Source organism: Protopterus annectens, chromosome 4.part0 (assembly GCF_019279795.1).
Source record: "Protopterus annectens isolate FY-2018-M chromosome 4.part0, PAN1.0, whole genome shotgun sequence".
NCBI lineage: Eukaryota > Metazoa > Chordata > Ceratodontiformes > Protopteridae > Protopterus > Protopterus annectens.
The window spans coordinates 1,101,790,794-1,101,814,409 of NC_056733.1; the positions used below are offsets into that span (position 1 = coordinate 1,101,790,794).

At 39.7% G+C, this 23,616-nt stretch overlaps 1 protein-coding gene across 1 annotated transcript in view; it reads right to left on the reverse strand.

The window, feature by feature from the left end:
• Positions 1-23,616, reverse strand: part of DIAPH1 (diaphanous related formin 1) — a 2,838,381-nt gene that overhangs the window by 242,993 nt on the left and 2,571,772 nt on the right. Inside the window, exon 25 of the mRNA XM_044069079.1 lies at positions 18,315-18,450. Within this exon, the coding sequence (XP_043925014.1) occupies positions 18,315-18,450 (136 nt within the window). The remainder of the gene's footprint in view (positions 1-18,314; positions 18,451-23,616) is intronic.

Below are 23,616 nucleotides of genomic sequence, written 5' to 3' on the forward strand. Positions count from 1 at the left end.
GGGATTTCCAAGTGCCCCTCTGCTTAAGGATCTCTAGGATGTCTGAAAAAGAGAATCCTGTAAGTCAGTATCAGAAGTGACAAACTCAGGAGAGTCTATGTGCTTCCTCTTACACTGTCTCTTCCGAGGGACCTCCGAGGGGGGGGTGTTCTTGGGGGTGTCGGAAGAGGGGGTTCCACCTATTGGGGTTTCCTGGGACACTGACTCCCTACTCTGGGGCTGGTGGAGGGATGATGAAGCAGTAGACACTGGGCCTTTATCGTGAAGAGTGTCTAGAGCTGAAGGTGGAGCAGACTCAGTGGAGAGCATGCTCCTCATCACTTCGAAAGTACTGCGATCCTGGGCCGAGAGACTCCAGTCCCGAGGGACCGGGAGATCTCCCTGGTGCCGAACAGGGTGGCTCCAAGGCTGATGTGGGCGCCAAACTCACCTGTGCCGAAGCGATGAGTGGGACATTCTGTTCCAACAAGGCTCTGATTAGACCCCCCCCTCCCCCGAGAGCCAACCAGGGAGTTTCGGCTACCAGATCCCTCAACCAGACAGCATCGACGAGATCGGCACAGACGGAGCTGAGATATCATGGGTGATTACTGGCTCCGCCGGTTCCAGCACAATTTCTTGACACACTGGCTCTGAACTCATCCGAGTTGGAGAAGGAAGAGATGACACCTGGGGTACAGTGGTCGGCTCCATGTTCCGATGGGCTGGGCTTGAAAGAATTTGTGCCAGGGCCCACATCCACAGCAACCTCTTCACCACCCATTCCATGTCATCATCCAATAAACTTCTGGAGGACAGAGAGGAATGGGTTGATGACCTGTGACTACCTGCCACCGACAGTAGTAATGGAGATTGCGGCACCAAGCATACTGGTTCCAGTGACTGTGACCGACTCCTTTTTCGGCATCACAACGGTTCCGAAAACTCAGATGGAACCAAGGGAAGGCCAGGTTTGAAAGAACCAATAACCTTCGCCTCCGAAGATACTTGTTCCTTATGACTGCCTGACGGCTCAGACACCGGAGCCGATGAAGCTGACTTTTTTGTCTTGTCCAATTTTGAGGCCTGATTACCTTCTTTAAAATGGCCTTTCAACAAACCTCTTAATGAGAGTTTATTTTTTCTTTCCTGTAGGACTCTCGCACTAAACCCATGACAAATGGAACAAGAATCTTGCAGGTGGACTGCTCCTAAACAATATACACAACTTGTGTGTCCATCCGTTGGAGACATTTTCGGGGTGCATGAATCACACTTTTTAAACTCAGATTGTCTAGATTCCTTAGTAGACTCTTTAGACATTGTAAAAGATACCAAAGGAAACCAACTACTAGCAACAATAACAGTAACAATAACAGTATTGACGCAAAAGGTTAAGGAGAGGTTTTTTTTTTTTTTTTTTTTAACTAGGAGAGAAAAGGTGGGTGGAGGAGAAGTCTGTAAGTTAAATGACAGTCTCCTCCAACCCGAGGAGATGCCTCTAACTTAAACGGTGACTCCTTAAGGAAAGGGAAAGAAGCCCTGTAAGAAAAAATGGGCTAAAGAGACAGAATCATCTAACTTAAACGGATTCTTTAAGGGGATAGAAGAAGAAAAAGGGCCCTAAAAAAAAAAAGCCGAAGAACACACCCAAATAATAAAAAACAACCGAGCACACTACTTGGTAAGGGAAGATACAGAGAAAATTTTATAATAAAAGTAATTACTAGCCTGAGCCAGCAAAGACAATCCTGATGCTTCAAGCAGCAAACGAGATCTGGGAAACAGCCTCTAGGCATCCTGGGATAGGTTGGAGCCTCGAGCCAGTAGAAGTTCTTGAGCTTTGGTATGCGGCCAGTTAGGAGCAGAGGATCGGCTCCAAACCCAACCAGCAAGAATGAAGGTGAGATAGGGCAACATAACATAGCATATTCAATTTACAGGCAATAGTTACTGCAACACAGTCTTCGTCAGATCTAGTCAGATGAAATACAAGCTGCATGTAAGGCAGTGGGGGGTAGTGCTGTACAATCAAGTGCACAGTTTTAGTTGTTGATGCAATTCCCTTAAGATACAGTGAGGAAATGAGCATTTAATGCATGATGAAGGTACAGGTCAAGTAACATCCTTATTACCAGCAGTCAATCCACTGCATAGATTCTGCCATGGAGACAGCCTCAAAAAGATTTCTACCTGGATTGCCCTTCACAAAAGTGAGTTTTCAAGCAGGGGGTCTGTGGAACCCTAAGTTTCTTCAGCATCTGGCAAGAGCTCCATCACAATCTTCAATTCAATTCTTAAAATCAGAATACCTTCTGCTGATAGAAGACTTATGGACATGTCTTTCTACAGTTCGCCTGCAGTATCAAACAGCTATGCAGATGCCTATCTGATTAAAGTTGCATACTACTGGCACAATATGAAGAGAGTTTTAGTAATTCTGATGCAGTCTCTTGGCAAATTCAAGGCAACTTAAACACCATGTTATAAATGACTTGAATAAAAACAGCAATTACAATGTTATCATAGGTACCATTGTTATGGTACATTCATGCACAGTACAACATATAGCTGTATGGCACATAGTATACATATGTATCACTCTTATGGTACATTCTTGCACAGTATAATATAAGTGGTATGGCACATAGTATACATAAGTATCACTGTTATAGTGCATTCATGCACAGTATAACATACAGTGGTGTGGCACATAGTATACATATGTATCACTGTTATGGTACATTCAGTATACATATGTATTGCTGTTACGGTACATTCACGTACAGTATAACATGCAGTGGTATGGCACATGGTATAGATATGTATCACTGTTATGGTACATTCGTGCATAGTATATCATACAGTGGCATGGCACACAATATACCTTTATATATCACTGTTATGGTACATTTATGTACAGTATAACATGCAGTTGTATGGCACATAGTATACATATATATAACTTTTATGGCACACTAATCCACAATAATAACATACAATGGTATTTCCCATAGTACACATATGCATCACTGTTATAGTACATTTATGTGCAGTATAACATACAGTGGTATGGCACATGTATGTATGTATCCCTGTTATGGTACATTCATGCACAGTATAACATACAGTAGTATGGCACATACTATACATATCTATCACTGTTATGGTACAATCATTCACAGCAATAAGACACAATGGTATTCTACATTGTGTATATGTATGTATATATATATATATATATATATATATATATATATATATATATATATATATATCACTGTTATGGTGCATTCATGTGCAATATAACAAAGTGGTATGGCACATAGTATAGATATGTATCACTGTTATGGTACATTCATGCACAGTATAACATAAGTGGTAAGGCACATAGTCTACATGTGTGTCACTGTTATGGTACATTCATGCGCAGAACAACACACAGTGGTATGGCATATGGTATACATATGTATCACTGTTATGGTACATCCATGCACAGTATAACATAAATGGTTTGGCACATAGCATACATATGTATCACTGTTATGGTGCATTCATGCACAGTATAACATACAGTGGTATGGCAGATGGTATACATATGCATCAGTGTTGTGGTGCATTCATGCACAATATAACATACAGTGGTATGGCATATAGTATAGATATGTATCACTGTTATGGTACATTCATGCACAGTATAACAAGTTGTATGGCACATAGCATACATATGTATCACTGTTAGGGTACATTCATGTACAGTATAACATGCAGTGGTATGGTGCATATTATACATATGTATCACTGTTATTGTGTCATTCATGTGCAGTATAACATACAATGATATTGCATATAGTACACATATGTATCACTGTTATAGTACATTTATGCACAGTATAGCATTCAGTGGTATTGCACATAGTATACATATGTATCATTGTTATGGTATATTCATGCACAGCATAACATACAGTGGTATGGCACATAGTATACATATGTTTCACTATTTTACTACATTCATGCACAGTAATAACATACAATGGTATTGCACATAGGATACATCTGTAAGATTGTTATAGTACATTTATGCGGACTACAATATAAAGTGGTATAGCACATAGTATACATATGTATCATTGTAATGGTACATTCATGTACAGTATAACATTCAGTGGTATGGCACATAGTATACATATGTATCATTGTTTTGGTATATTCATGCACAGTAATAACATACAATGGTACTGTACTTAGAATAGATATGTATAACTGTTATAGTACACTTATGCTGAGTATAATATAAAGTGGTATAGAAGATAGTATACAAATGTATCACTGTTATGGCACATTCATGCACACTAACATATCTGTCATGGCACACAATAAACATATTTATCACTGTTATGGTACATTCATGCACAGTATAACATACAGTGGTATGGCACATAGTATACATATGTATCACTGTTTTGGTACATTCATGCAAAGTTATAACATTCAATGGTATTTCACATAGTACACATATGTATTAGTGTTATAATACATTTATGTGGAGTATAATATACAGTGATATGGCACATAGTAAACATATGTATCACTGTAATGGTAAATTCATGAACAGAACAACATACAGTGGTATCGCACATACTATACATATGTATCACTGTTATGGCACATTCATGCACACTTTAACATAACTGTTATGGAACATAGTGTACATATGTATCACTGTTATGGTACAGTCAGGCACAGTATAACATACAGTGGTATGACACATTTTATATAGCAGGGTTCCAGGGAAGTAAATACTGTGGGAAGAAATAGTCAGGGAATTGTTATGGCTAGGCTTGTAAAGGCCCAAGGGCCGATAGCCTAGTACTAACCTATGAACCTAAGGTACTAGGCTATCTGCCCTAGGGCATTTATAAGCCTAGCCAGAATGTGTTGGCTTTCGCCACCCTTTTAGACTAGATTCCTGAGCCTCTGTCCAGCAGGGCCATAGAAGTGATCCCAGGAGTAAATCACTTAAAAATGTTCTAGCGTTACTTTCATATGGCCTTTCTGGCTACTCGTTGTATAATTCATAAACTTGTAATCAAATTAACATGATGTCAGCTGGTGAAATGTGAGGGGTTCCTGGAGTAGTACCGATGCTTATGTAGGGTTCCATAACCACAAACTATTTGTACGCTACTGCTACAGAATTTTCACCTCATTCACAGCTTACAGTTTTACAATGTAATTAATCTTCTGCACTTCCTTCTGGATCCCAACAATTCAGATTACTTGCCATGGACCTCCAAGAATTCCTCTGCTCTCTCTCTCTCTCTCTCAGTGCTACTCAAGCTTCTAGTGTCCAATCAACTGCAGCACTGAGAAGTCACAGCACTCTTACTGTAAGAGCATTTGTTCAAATCCTTTCAAAACATAAAGACCAAGAGTCTATGAGTATATGTTGTTGTAACTACATCCATGTTCTTAATAAAGGCCATGATGTTAGCATTCTTAATAACTTTCATAACTCTGATGTACCACTTCCTTCTTGGGGGCCTTTAGCAACAAACACAGCTAGCTGCTGCAGGCATTTCATGCAGACACCCCCCCCATGGATCTCAACCTTTTCTTTTTGTGGTGAAATACTTTTAAATCAAGCAGCACACGCAGTTAGCAACTTCCCATCCGCAAATTCTGTAATATAATGCATTTACTAAGCTAGCAGTGTTAAGAGAGGAAATAAGAATGTGTTGCATACCTCTCAACTGTACAGATTTTCACAGAATATCCAGATTTTTGCCTCATATTTTTGGTCCACTTTTCATAACACTGTGGTTTTCTAGCAAATCATTGGCAAATTGTTGAAAATTTAAGTCAGAAAATAGTGCCACATTTGAGCTTCAGACTTCATGCCCTTCAGAAAATCCATGCTAATGCAAAACCTGTTATTCTATTCTAAGTTTATAAGAGCAATATTCAAAAATTGCCCCCATTTTTGGGCTTTTGTCCCCCCATTATTTATGGCTTTGTCCAGATTTCTTACTCTCTGAAGTTGAGAGGTTTGAATGTGTGTGATCAATGCCCCAGCAAACCCTGCAACTATACTCTGTTACGTTACAAATAGCAATCCTTACAGTCATTTTCACATATCTGTTGCAAAGTTTTCTTAAATGAACTAGAGGCTTCACTTTCTTTCCTACCTCATACGATAAACCATAATGCAAAACAGAACGCAGACTACACAGATCTAAAGTAAACTAATAAAACAAGTATTAAAAGAATCAGATTTACTATTCTTGCTCAGTAACAGCAGTTACACAAAAAAGTTCCACGTATAAAAGAAGCAAGGAACAACAGGGCTGTAGAAACCAGTGATTTAAGGCAGATGTTGTAAACACACAAAGTCCTTTTATGCTACAAAGCACTTTGCTGGCATATGGTAACCTACAACGGTCTTGGAAGTGGTCTTTTGCATTCTTTTAACTTGATAGAAATATGGTAATCATTAAGTATTAATCTAACTGAATGTTATGCAAATAGTTTTCTTAAATTATGTACTCTGCATATTAAGTTACCGTAATCACACAGCTTCCTCAAGGGTAACACAGATGTCTCTTTTTAGAACTAGTAACCTGCTAGTGCATGGCCTGCTGAAAATTTGAGTCATTTTACAAACAGCTGCAGACTTAAAGTAAAGAACTAAGAGGTGCTCCGTGAAGACACTTTTCATAGGACTCAAACTCTAGTCTCACACTGCTCTTTAGGCTGTTCTCACATGCAGTACCTCTTTAATGAAGACTTCTTGATTTCCCAAACTTTTTATACTAATACATTTAATTAGGACTGCCAATTCACAGCAAATAAAAAGAGATGTGCACTTTTTAACCCGTAAGGCATAGGTGCTGGATTAAGATTTGATACACACACACACACAATCAAACACAATTCTGTGATTTCTATACAAATATATAAAAGGCTGTAAAAGAAACAAAAAAGACCACTGTCATCTGGCCGATAAACTATTCTAGAGACACATTAGATAAATGTACAGAAGAGCTCTTTGTATGAAAATGATGTCACAGATCCAGGAAGACAAATGTGTTACTGGCATTTTAACCACTTCTGACATGACGAACAGCAAAATAAAATGTAACTGGATCGCCTCTGTTGGGAGGGTGAACTAGTTTCTGAAATGGACACATTAAGCTTTCTTTAGACTGCTACAAACCCTAAAAGCAGAACACAAGCTGGCCTAGCAAACCGGGGATGTGTATGTGTGTTTTTTTTTTTTTTTTTGGGGGGGGGGGGGGGTTCAAACCATCATTCCCACCTTCAACTGTCAGAAAAAAAAATGCATATGCCTTCTAGGGATTTCAAATGAAACAATGGGGTCTTTTATCAAAAAGGTTTAGTATAACAGTTTTTTGGGGGAGGAGGGGGGAAAACACCAAAATATATTTAGTTTGCACTTCTCTACTATAATATTTAACATTTCTGGTACAATGCAACTCTAGTGATCCCTGATCTGTAGACACCAACACTCCTTCAAATGAATTCAGCTCTTAATTTTAATAACAGAGCAAACAAGTCCCACAGTAAATGCACACAGAACCCAATCAGAGAGTGTCTAGCTTTTAGTGGGAACTGAAAAGCTCAGTTTACTTGCAACACTTTGTTTATATCATTCATCTGAAGGGTACATAACTTCAGTGCATCGTTCTCTCTCTTTCGGTATAGATATAAATTCATCCATCCCAAGGTTGCCAGATTTCTGAAGGGCCAGGTAGGGACAAAAAAAAGGTCTTTCATAGTAACTGAAGACCAAAAAAAAGAAGAAAAGGTCTTTCGTTCATGTAGAACAGCAGGCAGTTCCACATTAAACAGAAGTGGCTCCACTTTGCGATTTATGATTGGCTCATATGCCAGTATACAAGCTAATCAAAAATTTGCACAGCAGAGCATGGAACAGCCTGCTATTCTGCACTGAACAGAAGTGACTCAGATTTGTGTTTTAAGACTGGCCCGTATGCCGGTATGCGAGCTAATCCAAAATTGCACAGCGGAGCCTCTTCTGTTCAATGCAGAACAACTCGCTGTTCCGCATGAACAGAAGTGGCTCCGCTTTGCAATTTATGACTGGCTCATACACCAGCATATAGGCCAATCATAAATCGCAAAGCAGAGACTGTTTCACTGGGATTTTAACCGGCAGTGTGGGACTCGGGATTGGGCTGTTGAACACAGGACGGTCCTGCTCAAGTAAGGACATCTGGCAACCCTGATCCATCCACAACCCATTTTTCCTATGGGGTAGGGGTATCACATCGACCGTGATAATCATCTACAGCCAGTGTTCACACCACTGGGTGGCTAGCCCTGCTGTGGCTGTTCTATCACATCATACACATGCATGCACACCAACAACTATGATCAGTTTAGTGTCCCCAGTTCATCTACTGCATGTCTTTGCAATGTGGAAGGAAACCGCAAGACTCACAGAAAACCCACGCAAACACAAGGAGGACATGCAGACTCTGCACAGAAGGCACCTAGCCAAAAACAGAACCAGACAACCTTTTGCTATGATGTGACAACACTACTCGGTTTATTGTACTGCCCATACAATATAAATATGTGTACTATATATATATATATATATATATATATATATATATATATATATATATATATATATCTATATATATATATATACACACACACACACACACACACACACACACACACACACACACACACACATCCAAACCAAACAGTAAAAATGTCACAGTGACAAACCATTCAGCAAAAACTGAAAGGAAAAACCCAGCTAAGCTCGAGTCTTTACTGTATAATACCTTAAACCTCCTGTACACTTTACTGACCTGAATACACCAATAAAGACTTAAAAAGCAAAAAGTCATGGGCATTCAGAAATCACGTAGCTGAAAAAACTTGTATGTCCTTAATGAGCCATTTGCACACATCCCATAGACCTCCACTACAGGATGTTTAAAGATCAAGTGTTTATCCTAAGTTAATAGGTTATGGTGGTGGTCTGAAAATGTATTCAGTTTTTTTCTTTTGAGGATTTTCATTAAAACAAAAATGTCTTGAAAATATGATACAGGTTCAAATGGAGACAAGAAACAACGGTGTAAAACATCAACCTGCTAAACATTACTTTTGTGCATGTAACACAAAAGTTAGAAATACACATTCAAAAAAGCTGTCAGGTACAATAGGTGGGAACAATAACTTCCTATCATAATGGCTATGCTATCCATACTATATTTGAATGTAAATGGCCTTATAGATGCAAACAAAAAGGTAAGAATACTGAATTATACTGAGAAATGCAAAGTGCAAATAACGTTGCAGGAGACACATTTGGAAAGTAGTGTGTGTGACTTTGACAAAGAAAGGATTTCAGGACCGATATTCAGCAGAATATCGGGGACAAAGGAAAAGGGGAGTACTTAAAGGCTAGGCAACGAATTCCCTACTAGGGAATGATATCAGAGTTTAGGCAAGAAGAAGGGGATAGGTGAATCATAACTGAAACTGAAAGACCTGCTGTGGTAGTGTTTTTTGTTGAACCTAGAACAGAAGCCGCTGTTAAAAAAGGATAATTAGTAGAATGTACAAAATACTGTACGATAACTTCAAAAATCATATGACATTAGAAAAGATTGGAAAGAGATTCGATAAGGTTCAGTGAAAACTTCACCCACTCTGCCCGCCCCATCAGTAAATCAGGACATCCCCAGCACCTGCCCCCCCCCAACCTATCTCTAGCGAGCAAGTCATCACTGCCCTCTCAAAGGCAAAAAATACAGCCTCCATAGAACCCAATAGCATTCCAGGCTGCACCCTATATGAATTCAGGCAGGAACTTGCATTACCATTAAGTGCCCTATTCAACCAAAGCCTGAGTACAGTCTTTGTCCCAGCCGAATTGAGGACAGCCACTGACATCTCAATGCACAAAGGTGGACTGTCCACTAACCCAGATAATTACAGACCCATCAGACTAACTAGCCTGATCTGCAAGGCCATAGAACAGATTATCATGGACCTCATTAACAAGGACACTGGCAACCTCTAAACACTCAATCACACACAGTTTGGTTTTGTCAAGGGAAGGTCATGCCTGTTAAATCTGGTTGACTTCTTTCAGTCACCAAAGCCATGGACGAGAAGACGGTTCACACTGCCTACCTTGACCTGGCCAAATGGGTAGCAAACTGGCTCACTGATAGAACCCACAAAGTCAAAATAGGGGAAGCCACTTCAAGCTGTAGACACTTAAGTGGTGTACCCCAAGGATCGGTCTTGGGGCCTCTGTTGTTTGGGAAATAATTTTCTGAGGTGCAGGCCAAATCCTTTGGGCTATGGTTGACCATGTCTGCAGGTGATTGCAAGCTGGGCACTGTCATCAATTCCCCTAGTGATGTGGACATCCTCCAAGAAGGGTCTCGTCCAAACAAATGACTGGTGCCAGAAAAATGGCCTCAAACTGAATGCCAAAAAATGCATCATCATCCCTTTTGGGGAGAGTCACTCCCCCGCAAATTATCACACTAATAACAAGGTCCTAAGCACACATTCAGTTGTGAAGGACTTGGGCATCCAGGTTGATAGCAAACTAACTTTTGGCCAACATATTACCTCTGATGTATGGAAAGCTTTCTACATAGCCCACCTCATTAGTAAGGGTATCTCATCCAGGGACAAGGAGGTTATAACATCCCTGTATTATTCCTTTATAAAAGCCATTATTGAGTACAATGACCTTTTTGGCATGTACCGCACAAAGTACATGCAGCGGCTGCAGAGACCGCAGAGGCTCCTCACCAGGAGAATCCAGGGCCTCCAGCATCTACCCTACACAGACAGACTAAAAGCCTTGTCCCTCTACTCAGTCTCATAAAGACTCCTCTCAGAGGTGACCTCTGACTGGCATACAAACCAATTTCAGACCATGCCTTGATGGGATTGCTGCAAATCCGAGTAACCTGCATGCGCAAACTTAACTTGGTCTGTGACATCAATAGGACTTGTTGTCAGGACAGAATTGTGTCCCAGAGACAACCCCGTTCTGTGGAACAGACTCCCTCTTCACGTTAAACAGAGTACCTCATTAACCCTTTTTAAGCACAACCTGGACAACTGGATGGGGAACAGAAAATACACCCCGGGATTCCACCTGTGTCTCTGCTGGAGGGGGCATCAGGTGCTGACTTGTTCGTACATGGGTTACGTTTTTGGCTAGAATTGTAAGGACCTCAGGGACAACAGCCTAGTAACTTCCTATGATAAGCAATTTACAAGAAAACAATGGGAGGACATATGCATGGCTCCCAATTATGCAACAAAATTTAGGATTTTTGCTTTGAATTATTTGTATAGGTATTTTCAAACCCCAAGTGCACTCCAACAAATTTTTCCTCAGGCAGATGACAAATGTTGGCGGTGTTATGGGGAAGAAAAAGGTAAATGGGAACATGTAATTTGGGAGTATAATGACTTGGTAGATCTTAAAAACTCCCTACTCAGTAATAGGTGTTGTGATGATGTGAGGTATTGCCAGCTATGCCAGGAGAAGTAGGGTAGTGGATATGTAGCATATGCCAGCACAGCTGGCTTGAATTTAGTAAAGAATTATATGTTGCTTGAATATCAAACTGATTTGTACAGATGCTTGGTTTGAAAAATGTATTTGTAAAGCTGCTTGTATTAAAAAATGGACCAACAGTGGGGCCTGCTGGTCAGGAAAAGAAATGTACATGCATTATTGTAACTGTTTACATGTATATGTTTTAACAAAGGATACTGGAAGAGAAGAAGTTAAGCTCAGCTCCAGCAAACTGAGAAATACCAAGAAATTAAGTTAGCAGCAAAGAAAAATATGGTAGCAGCTGTATGAGTATGTATAGCTCCAGACCACATAAAATAAACCAAGAATTTTAATATTCGGTAAGCGCTTTGACCACTGTCCGTGGCTTCTTCAGACCATAAACAAATATAAAAACACACACACAGAGGTTTATAAAGCTGTCCCTGTATACCTCATTAACCTGAAAGACCACTCCCAGTCAATCAAGCTACTATAGACACACCCTCTTTTAAAAGCATCAGTACATTAATCTACATTGCATAGTATTACTTTTAAAATACAGTTCTTATAGCACATTAAAAGTCTATTTCAACAGTCAAAGCATTCATAGGCATCTACAAGCATTTAATATTAAATATGTGTGTGTGTGTAAGTATATATACGCGTGTGTGTGTGTGTATATATATATATATATATATATATATATATATATATATATATATATATATATATATATATATATATATATATATATATCTCACATGAGGTAGGGTAGAAGAGGGGGTTCTTGGGTAACCAAACAGAGAGGGCTCAAAAGTGGGTGTTGATAGAAGAATAAAGAAATGCCAGAAGATAATAAATCACACAAATAATGTAGAACCAGAGGAGTCTGGGCCTTAAAAAGATCCTGTTTCATACTGTGGCACTAACTACAATATCTCTTCTACTTAGCCAAATATGATTTTCTTGTAGCAATTTTCTTAGGTTCATAGGTTTTGTACTTGGCTAATGACCACCAGGGTCTTTACATGCCTAGCTGTCCAACCCAACCCAGTTTTGTCCCAGAGTTCCTTGGATGCCTACATGGTGGGGTATGTTAATAAGGAGGTAGCTATGGGATATGTGGGGGGGGTGTTAGTTGTGGATTAGTTTATTTACTGTCAACCTCTGTCCAGCAGAAACATGGGGGCCAGACTGGAGGGTGAATTTGTGATTTCTCCTTTAAAGATTAAGGTTTCATTTGAACTGGGTCAGGGATGAGCTCTGCTTAACATAGATGGGGTGATTATGTGGGGATACTTTGAGACAGATAACAGTCTCTCCTAAATGTTCTATTTATGTTGCAGGCAAAGTTCAAGTCCTTGGATATAGTGTTTCTGGGGCTGTTTGCTTTGCAGATGTGAAAGAGATCCATCACAGCTGGATCTGAGGATGTCAGGCATGGAAGACTGCCTCTCAGTAACCTGTAGGTGATGGCGTACATAGATAGGGGCTTAAGGAGAACTGTGTAAAACAGGGTATTCATACTCTGGCTTCTTTTGGTGAGGAATCTTTGAGGGTGTTCCAACTGTTGCAAGTGCCTGGTTAGGTACATGCCAAAAGGGACACTGTATTCGATAATGGGTCAGATAAGGGCTGAGTAGAGTGGTACTATAACTTCCTTGGACCTGGATGCCATACCCTTGCTTAGGAGTTGGGCAAAACAGAACAATTTTCTTGCTATCTTGGCTACACATTGGTTGAAGGCCAGATTACTATCTACACATACTCCAAGATCCATAACTATCAGGTTAACTCTTAGGGGTGCTTTATCAATGGAGTAATCAGCTTGGATGTTTGATTTTCCAAAGGCCACAATAATGCATTTCTTCACATTGAGTTTTAATCTGTGGCTCTGGCACCAGTCATTTGTTTATGTTAGACTTTCTTGTAGGATGTTGGTGTCATGGGGGAAGTCTATGATAGCTCCCAGTTTACAGTTGTCTGCAAACTTAGTGAGCCAGAGGCCTTTGATATTAGCCTTGACTTCCAAGTAGCAGTTGCCAAACAGGAGTGGGTCCAGCATGGAGTCCTGCGGCACTCTACTAGCGACTGGTCTCCTGATGAAGGTGGTCTCACTGATCCAGACTTCTTGGGTCCTATATGTGAGCCAATCAACAATCCAGTGAGTTCAATAGGGATTTATGCATTGTTCTGAGAGTTTGCCTTGGCCAGGTCAAGGTAGGTGTTATGCACTGTTTTCCCCTCATCCATAGCCTTGATGAACCTCCTGAAGAAGTCTACCAGGATGATTAAGCAAGACCTTCACTTAACAAAGCCAAACTAGGATGTCCAATAGGTGTCTGTACCATTCCCATAGGTTTCTGAGGTGCAACTATAACTTACTCAAGTGGAACATGTTTATGGTACCACTAAGATGGAAAGAGGCATGTAACCCATGCTGTTTCGAAATGTCTGAGTTGCCATGCACCCCTTCTGTGCCAGAGAAGAAAAGAACTACTCCATGTGAACGGCATTGTCAATGGGTATGAACATATTATTTAAATTTCTGCCCAGCACACACCACAAGAAGCTCTGCAAGGTCCCTGTCATTAGGTAAATTTTTGCAGTTTCAATTAGAATCCTAAGTCGTCAAACAATGTCAAGAGTACTGCAGATCTCTTTATGTCTTAGTTTGTGCTTGGATCAGGAAGTTGTACATATGGGGATAAATATGATTCTCTCTTTTTTTTTTTTTGCTAAAATGAGCAAGCACTAATGCCAAACATTTGGAACACACTCTGGGCTCAGTGGGATGAAGGTGAATGAAAGTGCTTCTGGTCTGCCTTGAACTACAGAAACCCACCTGCAGTTCTTGTGGATGGGGATACACAGACAGGTATTCATGTAGCCCCAGCATGACATACAATATGCTTGGTATAAGCAGTGGAAGAAATGTCCACAAGACAAGTGTAATGTATGTTTGCCAGTACTGTGGATGAGCTTCTCGCCTTTTTAAGATGCTTATTCAAACTGTTTTATAGAAGGCATGTGTATCGCAAGACATGCAACTCCTACAGCAAGGCATTAACATATTTAAAGCTACAAACTTACTTCCCAAGTAAACTCTTTGGATAGCACTGGCACTTCACATATCACTGCAGAAACTGGCTGAGACATAACAGCACTGGATAGACACTAAAAAGCACACAAGTACAGCTCCCTCTGTTCTATGTTTTATATCTACCAGGGAGGGTGTGTCTGTGTGTCTATCGGTGAAGTATACTCAAATACTCACTTTGTTATCCTAATTTACAACTGCCCACAATTATCGAAAGCACTCTGAATGCAGGAGTTAAAGAAGGAATGTTAAGTGCTCCTTTTTGTAGGGGATGTGCTTGAAGCCAAAAGTTTCAACAACTTGAGAATGTCTGCAGATTAGGGTGAGATGAAGGCCTAGTGGAAAGGGGACAGATTTTGTTTTATTTTTGAGTGCATCAGTACGACAGCACTCACTTGTGTATATGAAGTATGTGCGAATGTTGTGCTTAATGGTACTTCTGTGGAAAGGGTGCTTTTCATAATGTCAAGTGTAGGGTTGGGGTTAGGGGCACAAGCAAATGGTATGGTTAGGATTAGCATACATGAGTAAAATGGTGTAGGGAAACACAAGTAATTGCCAGAAGAAGTTATCTGTACTGGGAGGCAGTCTGTGGATGAAAGCAAAGGACTGTTAGGGTGATCACAGTAAAGTGATCATTGCTGTAGCTTGTTGGGGTTGGGGACACACTTGCAGTACCTTAAATATACTAGCTGAAATATATTACTCTTATCATTTGTTTTTTTCCTCCATTACAACATAATATCATATGGGGGGGCATGGTATGTACAAAACACAGGAGTCAGATTATGAATGGCTCGCAAGGGCAGTTAGCCTAGTACTAATCTATGAACCTACATTACTGTATCTATCTTAAGAGGGCAGGGTAGGTATCTATTTGTCTAAGAACAATGTGAAATTCATTGCTGAGGACACTGTGCCCTTCACTTTCCTATCACACATACAAAATGTGCACAGGAAGTGGCTATTTTGTTTTAGGGACAAGCTTTGTATGAAAGCAGTGGGAAAGTAAGTGACTAATACAAAACAATCACTGAAGGAACTACACTTGGGGGAGGGTAAATGTATGCATGTGTCGAAGCAACAGGTTGAATACATTACTGTGGTCAGTTTCTTTCAATTCTTAACAATCAATCACCATAGAAATACACAGAAATTGGCTATTTTTTTAGAGGAATGTAGGGGCTAGGAGGACCCAATCTCTCATGCTGGAAGACCATAAGGCTCTGGGTTTTACTCCCACTCCAGGTGACAGGAATGCTGACACTACAGTGTTGAGTGGTGGTGCTGCACACTTGAGTGTGCCATCTTTCAGGTGAGATGCTAAAATGAGGAAGCTCAAGTGGAAATAAAAGACTCCATGGCAACTATCAAAAAGAGAAGGGGAAGTTCCCTGTTGCCCTGTCCAAATTTTCTCTAAACAACTCAGGTCTCCCTTGAAAGAAGCAAGTAGCCTAGTGGGACTAACCAGTCAACAAAAGATAAATAAATACATTTAAAAAATTGTTTCTCCAACCAAGGCAATGGACTCCATATCTGTTTAGAAAGCAAATAGGAAAGCTATTGAGTGTCTTTAAGAAGAGTTTTTTTAAGGTGAGGTGATAAATACATGTTAATATATGCATACAACTGTTTATATTTAGAAAAACTTTCAGTAAGTGGCTTGATGACACTAAAGTGACATATTAATTTTGTGACTCTTTGTCACTATACATTTATGAAGATAAGAGACACAGCTGGATGCAAATAAGGAAAGTAGGGAGGTTTAAACGATTATATATTTGTGGGCACTCAAATTAAAATGTGGTCCTTATAACAGAAACTGAAAGTAAAGAATAAATAGTGTGAGACTGATATGTTATGCTGAAAGAATACGAAGGAAAAAAGGAAAATGAAGAATGAGCACTGCGACTGCCAGTTGTGATTACCACAAAGCTGCACTACGGAAGAAAATTGGTATTTCTTTGGCAAAGGTGAAGATTTCCTTCCTGGTCATGCTGCTGACGGCAAGTGAACGAGATGCACATGATCAAGCAAAGGCATGAAAAAATGTGGAACAGGATTTTTGTACAAGCCATGTGGAATAAGTTACACACACACAAAAAAAAAAAAAAAAAAAAAAAAGTTGTAAGGATGACGTTAAGCAAGTAGAAAAATGACTGATTAAAAGTCTGCACAGCACCACAGTATTTAAGTACGAGTGAAAATGAGGAGGATGCATTACACTGGGCGGAGGAGATAAAATAAAGGGAAGTCAGCATAAGAGAACTGATGTAGTAGGTTAAAGACTATAATGTCACAGAGGAATATTGGGGCAAAATTTGATTTATTTGCTGGCTGAGTTTATTTGAGAGGATTGATGTGCTACAGTTAATAAATAAGACCTGGAAGTAAAAAAATGTTTTATACTGGATGAGAAGTACGATAAGGAGGACTTAGGGGTGCATGGTTTAGGATTAAACAGTTCTGCAAAGGTTCCAAATGTTTCACAGTAAAAAATCGGCATAACAATATGATTCATAGGTGTGCTGGTCATTATTTAAAGGTGAATTTGCTTTGTGGTTTAATCTAAAGTAGAAAATACATGGAAAGGTTATAATGCATTATATAAAAAAAAAAAATATTCTATAATGCACAAATAAACTACTTTACACTGAGGAACGTACTGCACCACTGGGATAATAGGAAGGTTATTACAGAATTTAAAATCCGTACTACTGAATATGGTCATCAGGCATTTTAGTACGCAGAGAAGTATATATTTTCATACATGTATTCTGTTATTTGTCTCTATGACAACAGTAAAAACTGTTGTTGCTTGATCCTCTATTTTGTAATTCATCAGAATACCCTGTAATGACTTTCTGCCACAGATGTCTACTGTCACTCTAGCTACCTTTAGATCATTCATATATGTCATATACTGCAGATTTGTAAACAATGTGATGCCATGTATCGCGTACTAAGGTATTAAACACAACAGGGCCAACAAAGATGCCAGACATACATGTTCTACCTTCCATTCAAATACTTGAAGTGATCTCATCAGATAACCAAACTAAATCAGTTCAGTGCAGTAAGTGCAGGGATCATCTACTTGTTTTAGTTATAAGGATATAAAAGCCTCCACCAAAGCAGTTTTAAAAATAAAACAAGGCCAACCAACACACACACACCACTTCAGACAAACATATGCCTACCACTAAAAGAGAAAATAAGTGACTGCATCAGCCATAAATAAACCAGTGCTATTTGGATTCATAAGATGCAGATGATGTCATGGTGGACAACAAGGAAAGAGCAAACTACTCTACCTTGAGAGGATGTACCCACACTTACTTAACCCGCGTTACACTCATCTTACTGCTACAAGACAATCACTTTTGATCTGAGCAAATACTGTGAATCCCCAAACTGGGATATGCATTAGCCAACATTTTAGTCAAGTGCAGTTAACAATTTTTAAGTTAGTCTCCTAAAAAGAAAAAAAATGATTATGGCCAAAAGACAATAAAAATGTTGCTGGACTAGTGAATGCCCACTTTTCCAACCTAAGTTCAGTCATTACAGTAACCAATCAAATTTACTGTCCTGGTGCCTACATCATCCCCGCCAAATCCATCTTACCTGCATTCATATCAATTAACTGAGCCTTCTTCTTTTCTCTCTCCTGCCTTTCTTTCTCTGCCTTCTCCTTTGCAAGTTTTGCCTTGCGGATCTTCTCTTCAGCTTCCTTCCTCTTTTGATTGTCCTTCACAGCTTGCTATGCAACAGTTAAAAGGAAAAAAAAGCCGTCAGTGCTCTTGTTTTCATTTATTAACATTGTACCCAAACAATCACTAAAAGTAAGTCTGCACTTTAAATGGAATCACCCCACAGGCTGCAGCATACACAATAAGCATTACAGCACAAATAATCTCATTAAAATAGCAAACATTTTACATGGACAAAAAAAAAAAAACAACTGACAGCCAAACTATGTTCTAAAGAAGTAGAAAATTAATACTGCAATAACTGAATATGTAATGTGGTATTAAAATAATTATAAAGGTTAATACAAATATGCATGTTATATACACATCCCCAAATGTGCGTACATACACATTACGCAATGCTTTGTATTACTGATCATTAAGGCTGCGGTGGACCAGCGGTTAACGTTGTCGCCTCACAGCAAGAGGTTCTCCGGTTCAATTCTCGGCTGGAGTACCTTCTGTGCAAACTCTGCATGTCTTCCTCGTGGTTGAGTGAATTTAAAGACATGTAGGTAAGGGCATGCATGTGTGGGTGTGCCTTCTTTGAAGGGTGGGCTGGCAACTCGACATTGTAAAAATTCACTGCCAATCATTTGCAGACTGGAGCACTGCTGTGCCAACCCCTAACCAGGAAAAGCCGAAAGACAGTTACTGAACCATCTGCGACTACACATAATTTACGCTGTGAAAAATGCAGATAACTTTTCTTCAGTAATGGTCACACGACAATGAAAACTGAGGAAATTAACAGAACATTGTGGAAAAATGCTACACATGCAGACACAATAAAAACTGTAAGAACAGGCTGCAGAATTGAAGTAAAACACAGCAAGCCAACAACAAACAAGAACACTACACCCCATCCCCCACATTTAGAAAATCTCATCCCAGTTACATTTCCTACCTAAAATTTCATCTGGGTGTAGTACAGTGCCAAGAAACCAGCACATTTTTCTTTCTTAATTTCTATTTTCCTAGCACAGATAATACAGATAATAAAGGACAGTACTTATTTCTATACAAATACTGCGATGGTGGTGCTTCCGTAGCGTTGTCGCCTCACAGTAAGACGTTGTCCTGTTCGATTCTCAGCTAGAGTGTCTTCTGTGTGGAGACATGCGTGAATGGGCATACCTTCATTGAAGGTTGTGCGTCAGGGCCGGCAACTCGGCACATAAAAATCTACTGCCAATCACTAGCGGACCAGAGTTCCGCTGTGGCGACCCCTAACCGGGAAAAGTCGAAAGATACAACAACTTATTCCTATACAAATCTTGTGTCGTTTCTTAAAATAATCTTTTCTCTCATGAATAAAATTACGAGAAAACAAATGAAAGACTTATATATGCACTTAGCACTTTTATATACAGTTTTCTTTGTTATGAAATATGATATACGATCTCCTTTTGTATTCATTCTTTTTACTGTTGACTGAGTTTTAACCGTTATAAAAACTTGATTATTCAATAAAGATATTGGTGGAAAAAAAAGAATCCTGTCTTAACCTGTTATGACACAGGGGTGACCAGCCTTTATGTAATTTTCAGAGTCCGTCACCACACATACTTTTACACCCCAAAAGTGTGTCTTCCTTGTGTCAATTAAGTGCTGCAAAGTACACATGTTGCAGCTGTAGTGAAAGTCTCTTCCAAAAACGTATTTATTGGAGATACTTTTGCATGAAGAGTATGAATTAATAATAATAATGCAATATAAACCAAATGGCAAGTACTCTTATTTTGGCCACGTAAGTAATGTTGCTATCCATGTAACCAACATGTACTACTTCCATAAAAAAAAAAAAAAAAAAACATAGCAAGCACTTTCACCTCTTTTTCAGACTTTGAAATACTCAGTAACACAAAGCATTAAATAATAATTGGTCAGCTGATTAAAAATACTTAACATTTTACATATTACTCCGTCCTGCAGCATTACATTACATTACAAAAGTATGTGTGGTGACAGACTCTGAAAATTACATAAAGGCTGGTCACCCCTGTGTCATAACAGGTTAAGACAGGATTCTTTTTTTTCCACCAATATCTTTACTGAATAATCAAGTAAATCCTCAGATCACTACTGCAAAACCTGTTACAACTTCTAATACAGCAGACGTAATCACACTCCTCCTCAAATACCTTAATGCAAGTACACAATGCATTGGCATCATCAAATGTCATAGCACAATAATGATGCCCCTAAATTTGTTTAGGTAACACCCTTGAAGTGCATCCAAAATAAAGTCTGTACATTTCATGCACAAAGCAACATAAATAATATTTTTAGATTTACAAGAAAATACTCCTGGAATTCAATACAACTTCCCCCTCAAAACTCCTGTTGTAAGGAAAATCAATTGAGCCCTGAATAGGTTTCATTTCACTTTTCCCTTTGGGGCTTCTATTCCTTGTAGTGTCTGTGTACATCACTTGCACTTACATTTGCCAGTGAGCTTTCAAAGAGAGTTAATTTGCCTATTTTCTGTACTTTGCCTGGGGGAGTACAGCACACTACAGGGGCAGTTTTGTACAGGGCTCTTGTTTTTCTCATGGCACATGTGGGTCTTTGTAGCTCTAGAGCTCTGAGGTAACTAGGCTGAAGATGCACTGAATTTTCATTGGTTTCCTTGTGTCTAGAAAAAGTACAGTTTTGTACCTACCATAAATGTAGATGTTCGAGTGTAAACACTGCTGCAGTCATTACACTTGGGTTATCCTGCTGTCAGGCAGTCCCGCAGCTGGCCAGAGTTCCAAAGTCTTGGTCCGGCGTCGGTTGCTGTTGCCTCCTCCCTGACGTCAGTGCGACAGGGGTATATAAGATGCAGCCAACGCCATTTTCTTCAGTTTTTCTTGCCCCAGATGTCAGGTGCCCCCAAATAGGTAGGCAATTAAATTGCTAGTAAAAAATACAAAAGAAAAGCAAACAACCATTTTTAATTACCAGCAAATACTCCCCATAGGTAATAAAGGGTAGATGCCCAAGGTAAGTTTCAGAAAGTAAGAGGGGAAGGAGGGAGGGTAACCTGGACTGCAGCAGTGTTTACACTCGAACATCTACATTTATGGTAGGTATAAAACTGTGCTATGTTCATCATGTTACACTGCTGCAGTCATTACACTTGGGTGGAATCTCAAAGCTGAAGTAGGGAGCCTGGATCTATAAGGCATTACGGGTGGCTATAAGGCCCTGCAGTACAGCAGTGGCGAAGCCAGCTCTGGATTTGGAGTATAAAGGCAAATGGTAATGTTTGGTGAAGGTATGCGCAGAACTCCATGTTGCTGCTTCTATCCTCTGAGGTAGGCAGTTGAAGTGGCTGTTGCCCTGGTGGAGTGGGATCTAATGCTGCTAGGTCCTTGTTTCCCATGGTAGGTATAGCAGAAACGTATACAGTGTCCTATCCATTTTGAAATAGTCTGCTTTGAAATGGCCTTTCCTTGTGCTCCTGCAGCGTATGCTACCAATAATTGCTCAGATTTTCTGAAAGCTTTGGTTTTGTCCAAGTAGAAGCGTAACTGTCTGTGAATGTCCAAAGAATGTAGTAGTCTCTCCCCTTTGTTCTGTGGTTTTGGATAAAAAGTTGGCAAGTGAATAGTTTGGTTTAGAGCCACATTTGATACCACCTTTGGCATAAACATAGGGTTAGTTCTTAAAGACACCCTTGTCCTTGTGGAAGATGTAATTCTGATACTCTTCGTGCTGATGTTGTCAGTAGCAGAGCAGTTTTCCAAGAGATGTATTTTAATTCTGCTGTGTTAGCTGGCTCAAAAGGAGGTAAAGTTAATTTTTCCAAAACAAAGTTGAGGTCTCACGTTGGTGTAGGTGCTCTACGGGGCAGTCTTATGTTTTTAGCCCCTCTGAAGTATTGTCTGAGCAAAGGATTAGAGAAAATTGGTGGATCTGTGTTGTAATGAGCAGAGATAGCGGAGGCGTGGATCTTGATGGATGAAAAAGAGAGGCCCTTGTCCAGCACCTCAGTTAAGTATTGCAGTATCTGAGGAATGTTTGGGACAAGAGGGTCAAGGTTGTGCGCTTGGTTCCAGGCACAGAATCTCTTCCATTTATCCGAGTACGCTTTCCTAGTACTATGCCTTCTGGCCTCCAGGATGACATCCATAACAGCTTTGGAGAGAGGCATTGCTTGCTTGACTAAGGAATTTTCCATGCAACTAGATTTAAGGTATTTGCTTCCTACAAGAAATACAATTATTAACTTTTACTGACATCGGTCTGAGGCAAGAAAAAGTTTCCCCAACGGGGTACTTAGCTTTTTTAGAAGACTTCGGTTCTGGATTCGGAATGAAAATCTCAGGAGTCGGCCGACCGGTACTTGCGAACTGCTTCTGCTTCGGGCACTGCGCGGCAAGAAAGACTGAAGAAAATGGCATCGGCTGCATCTTATATACCCCTGTCACACTGATGTCAGGGGGGAGGGGACAGCAACCGACGCCAGACCAAGACTTTGGAACTCTGGCCGACTGCGGGACCACCTGACGGCAGGATAACCCAAGTGTAATATGAAGTAAAATGATAAATGCCCCAAGGAAGATTACTGCTCAAGACAGACAAAGAGAAAACGTCTTAAAATGTATGGTAAAGCCCGGTGACTAGAACAGAAAGTAACTAACTACAGTGCTGAAAATTACCTTTTACTATTAAAGTCATCTAAGCAAGGAAAATTACTGTTGTTTACTGAGATGTGCAAATACAGAAGCTAAACATTAGGCAAAAACCATCATGACTGTAGACAAAAAAATGGAAGAGTTGAAAACTGGAAGTGGGAATGAGTAACTTGGAATTTCAACTATTACCTGTGGGCAGCTCTTACAGGAAAGGGAAAATAGGCATCCATCATGTCCATATATCAGCCACACCAGAAATCCAGCACTTGAACACAGGGTGTACTCCAAAAACGTCTTTAATAAAGACTAACTGTTCAAAGTTAAATTATAAATAAATATCTGCTCCAGTAACCACTAAGTTCAACAGAAGACTGGTTTTGCTTTTTGCATCATCAGTGCAACAATGGAGCACACTTCTTTTCACTTTTAAAAAGGAACCTCAAAGCAACAGATCACATTTTCAAGACCAGCCACATATCCATACACATTTAAACCTTAATACAGTTATTACATGCAAACAAATATACACATTTTTAATGCAGACAATAATGT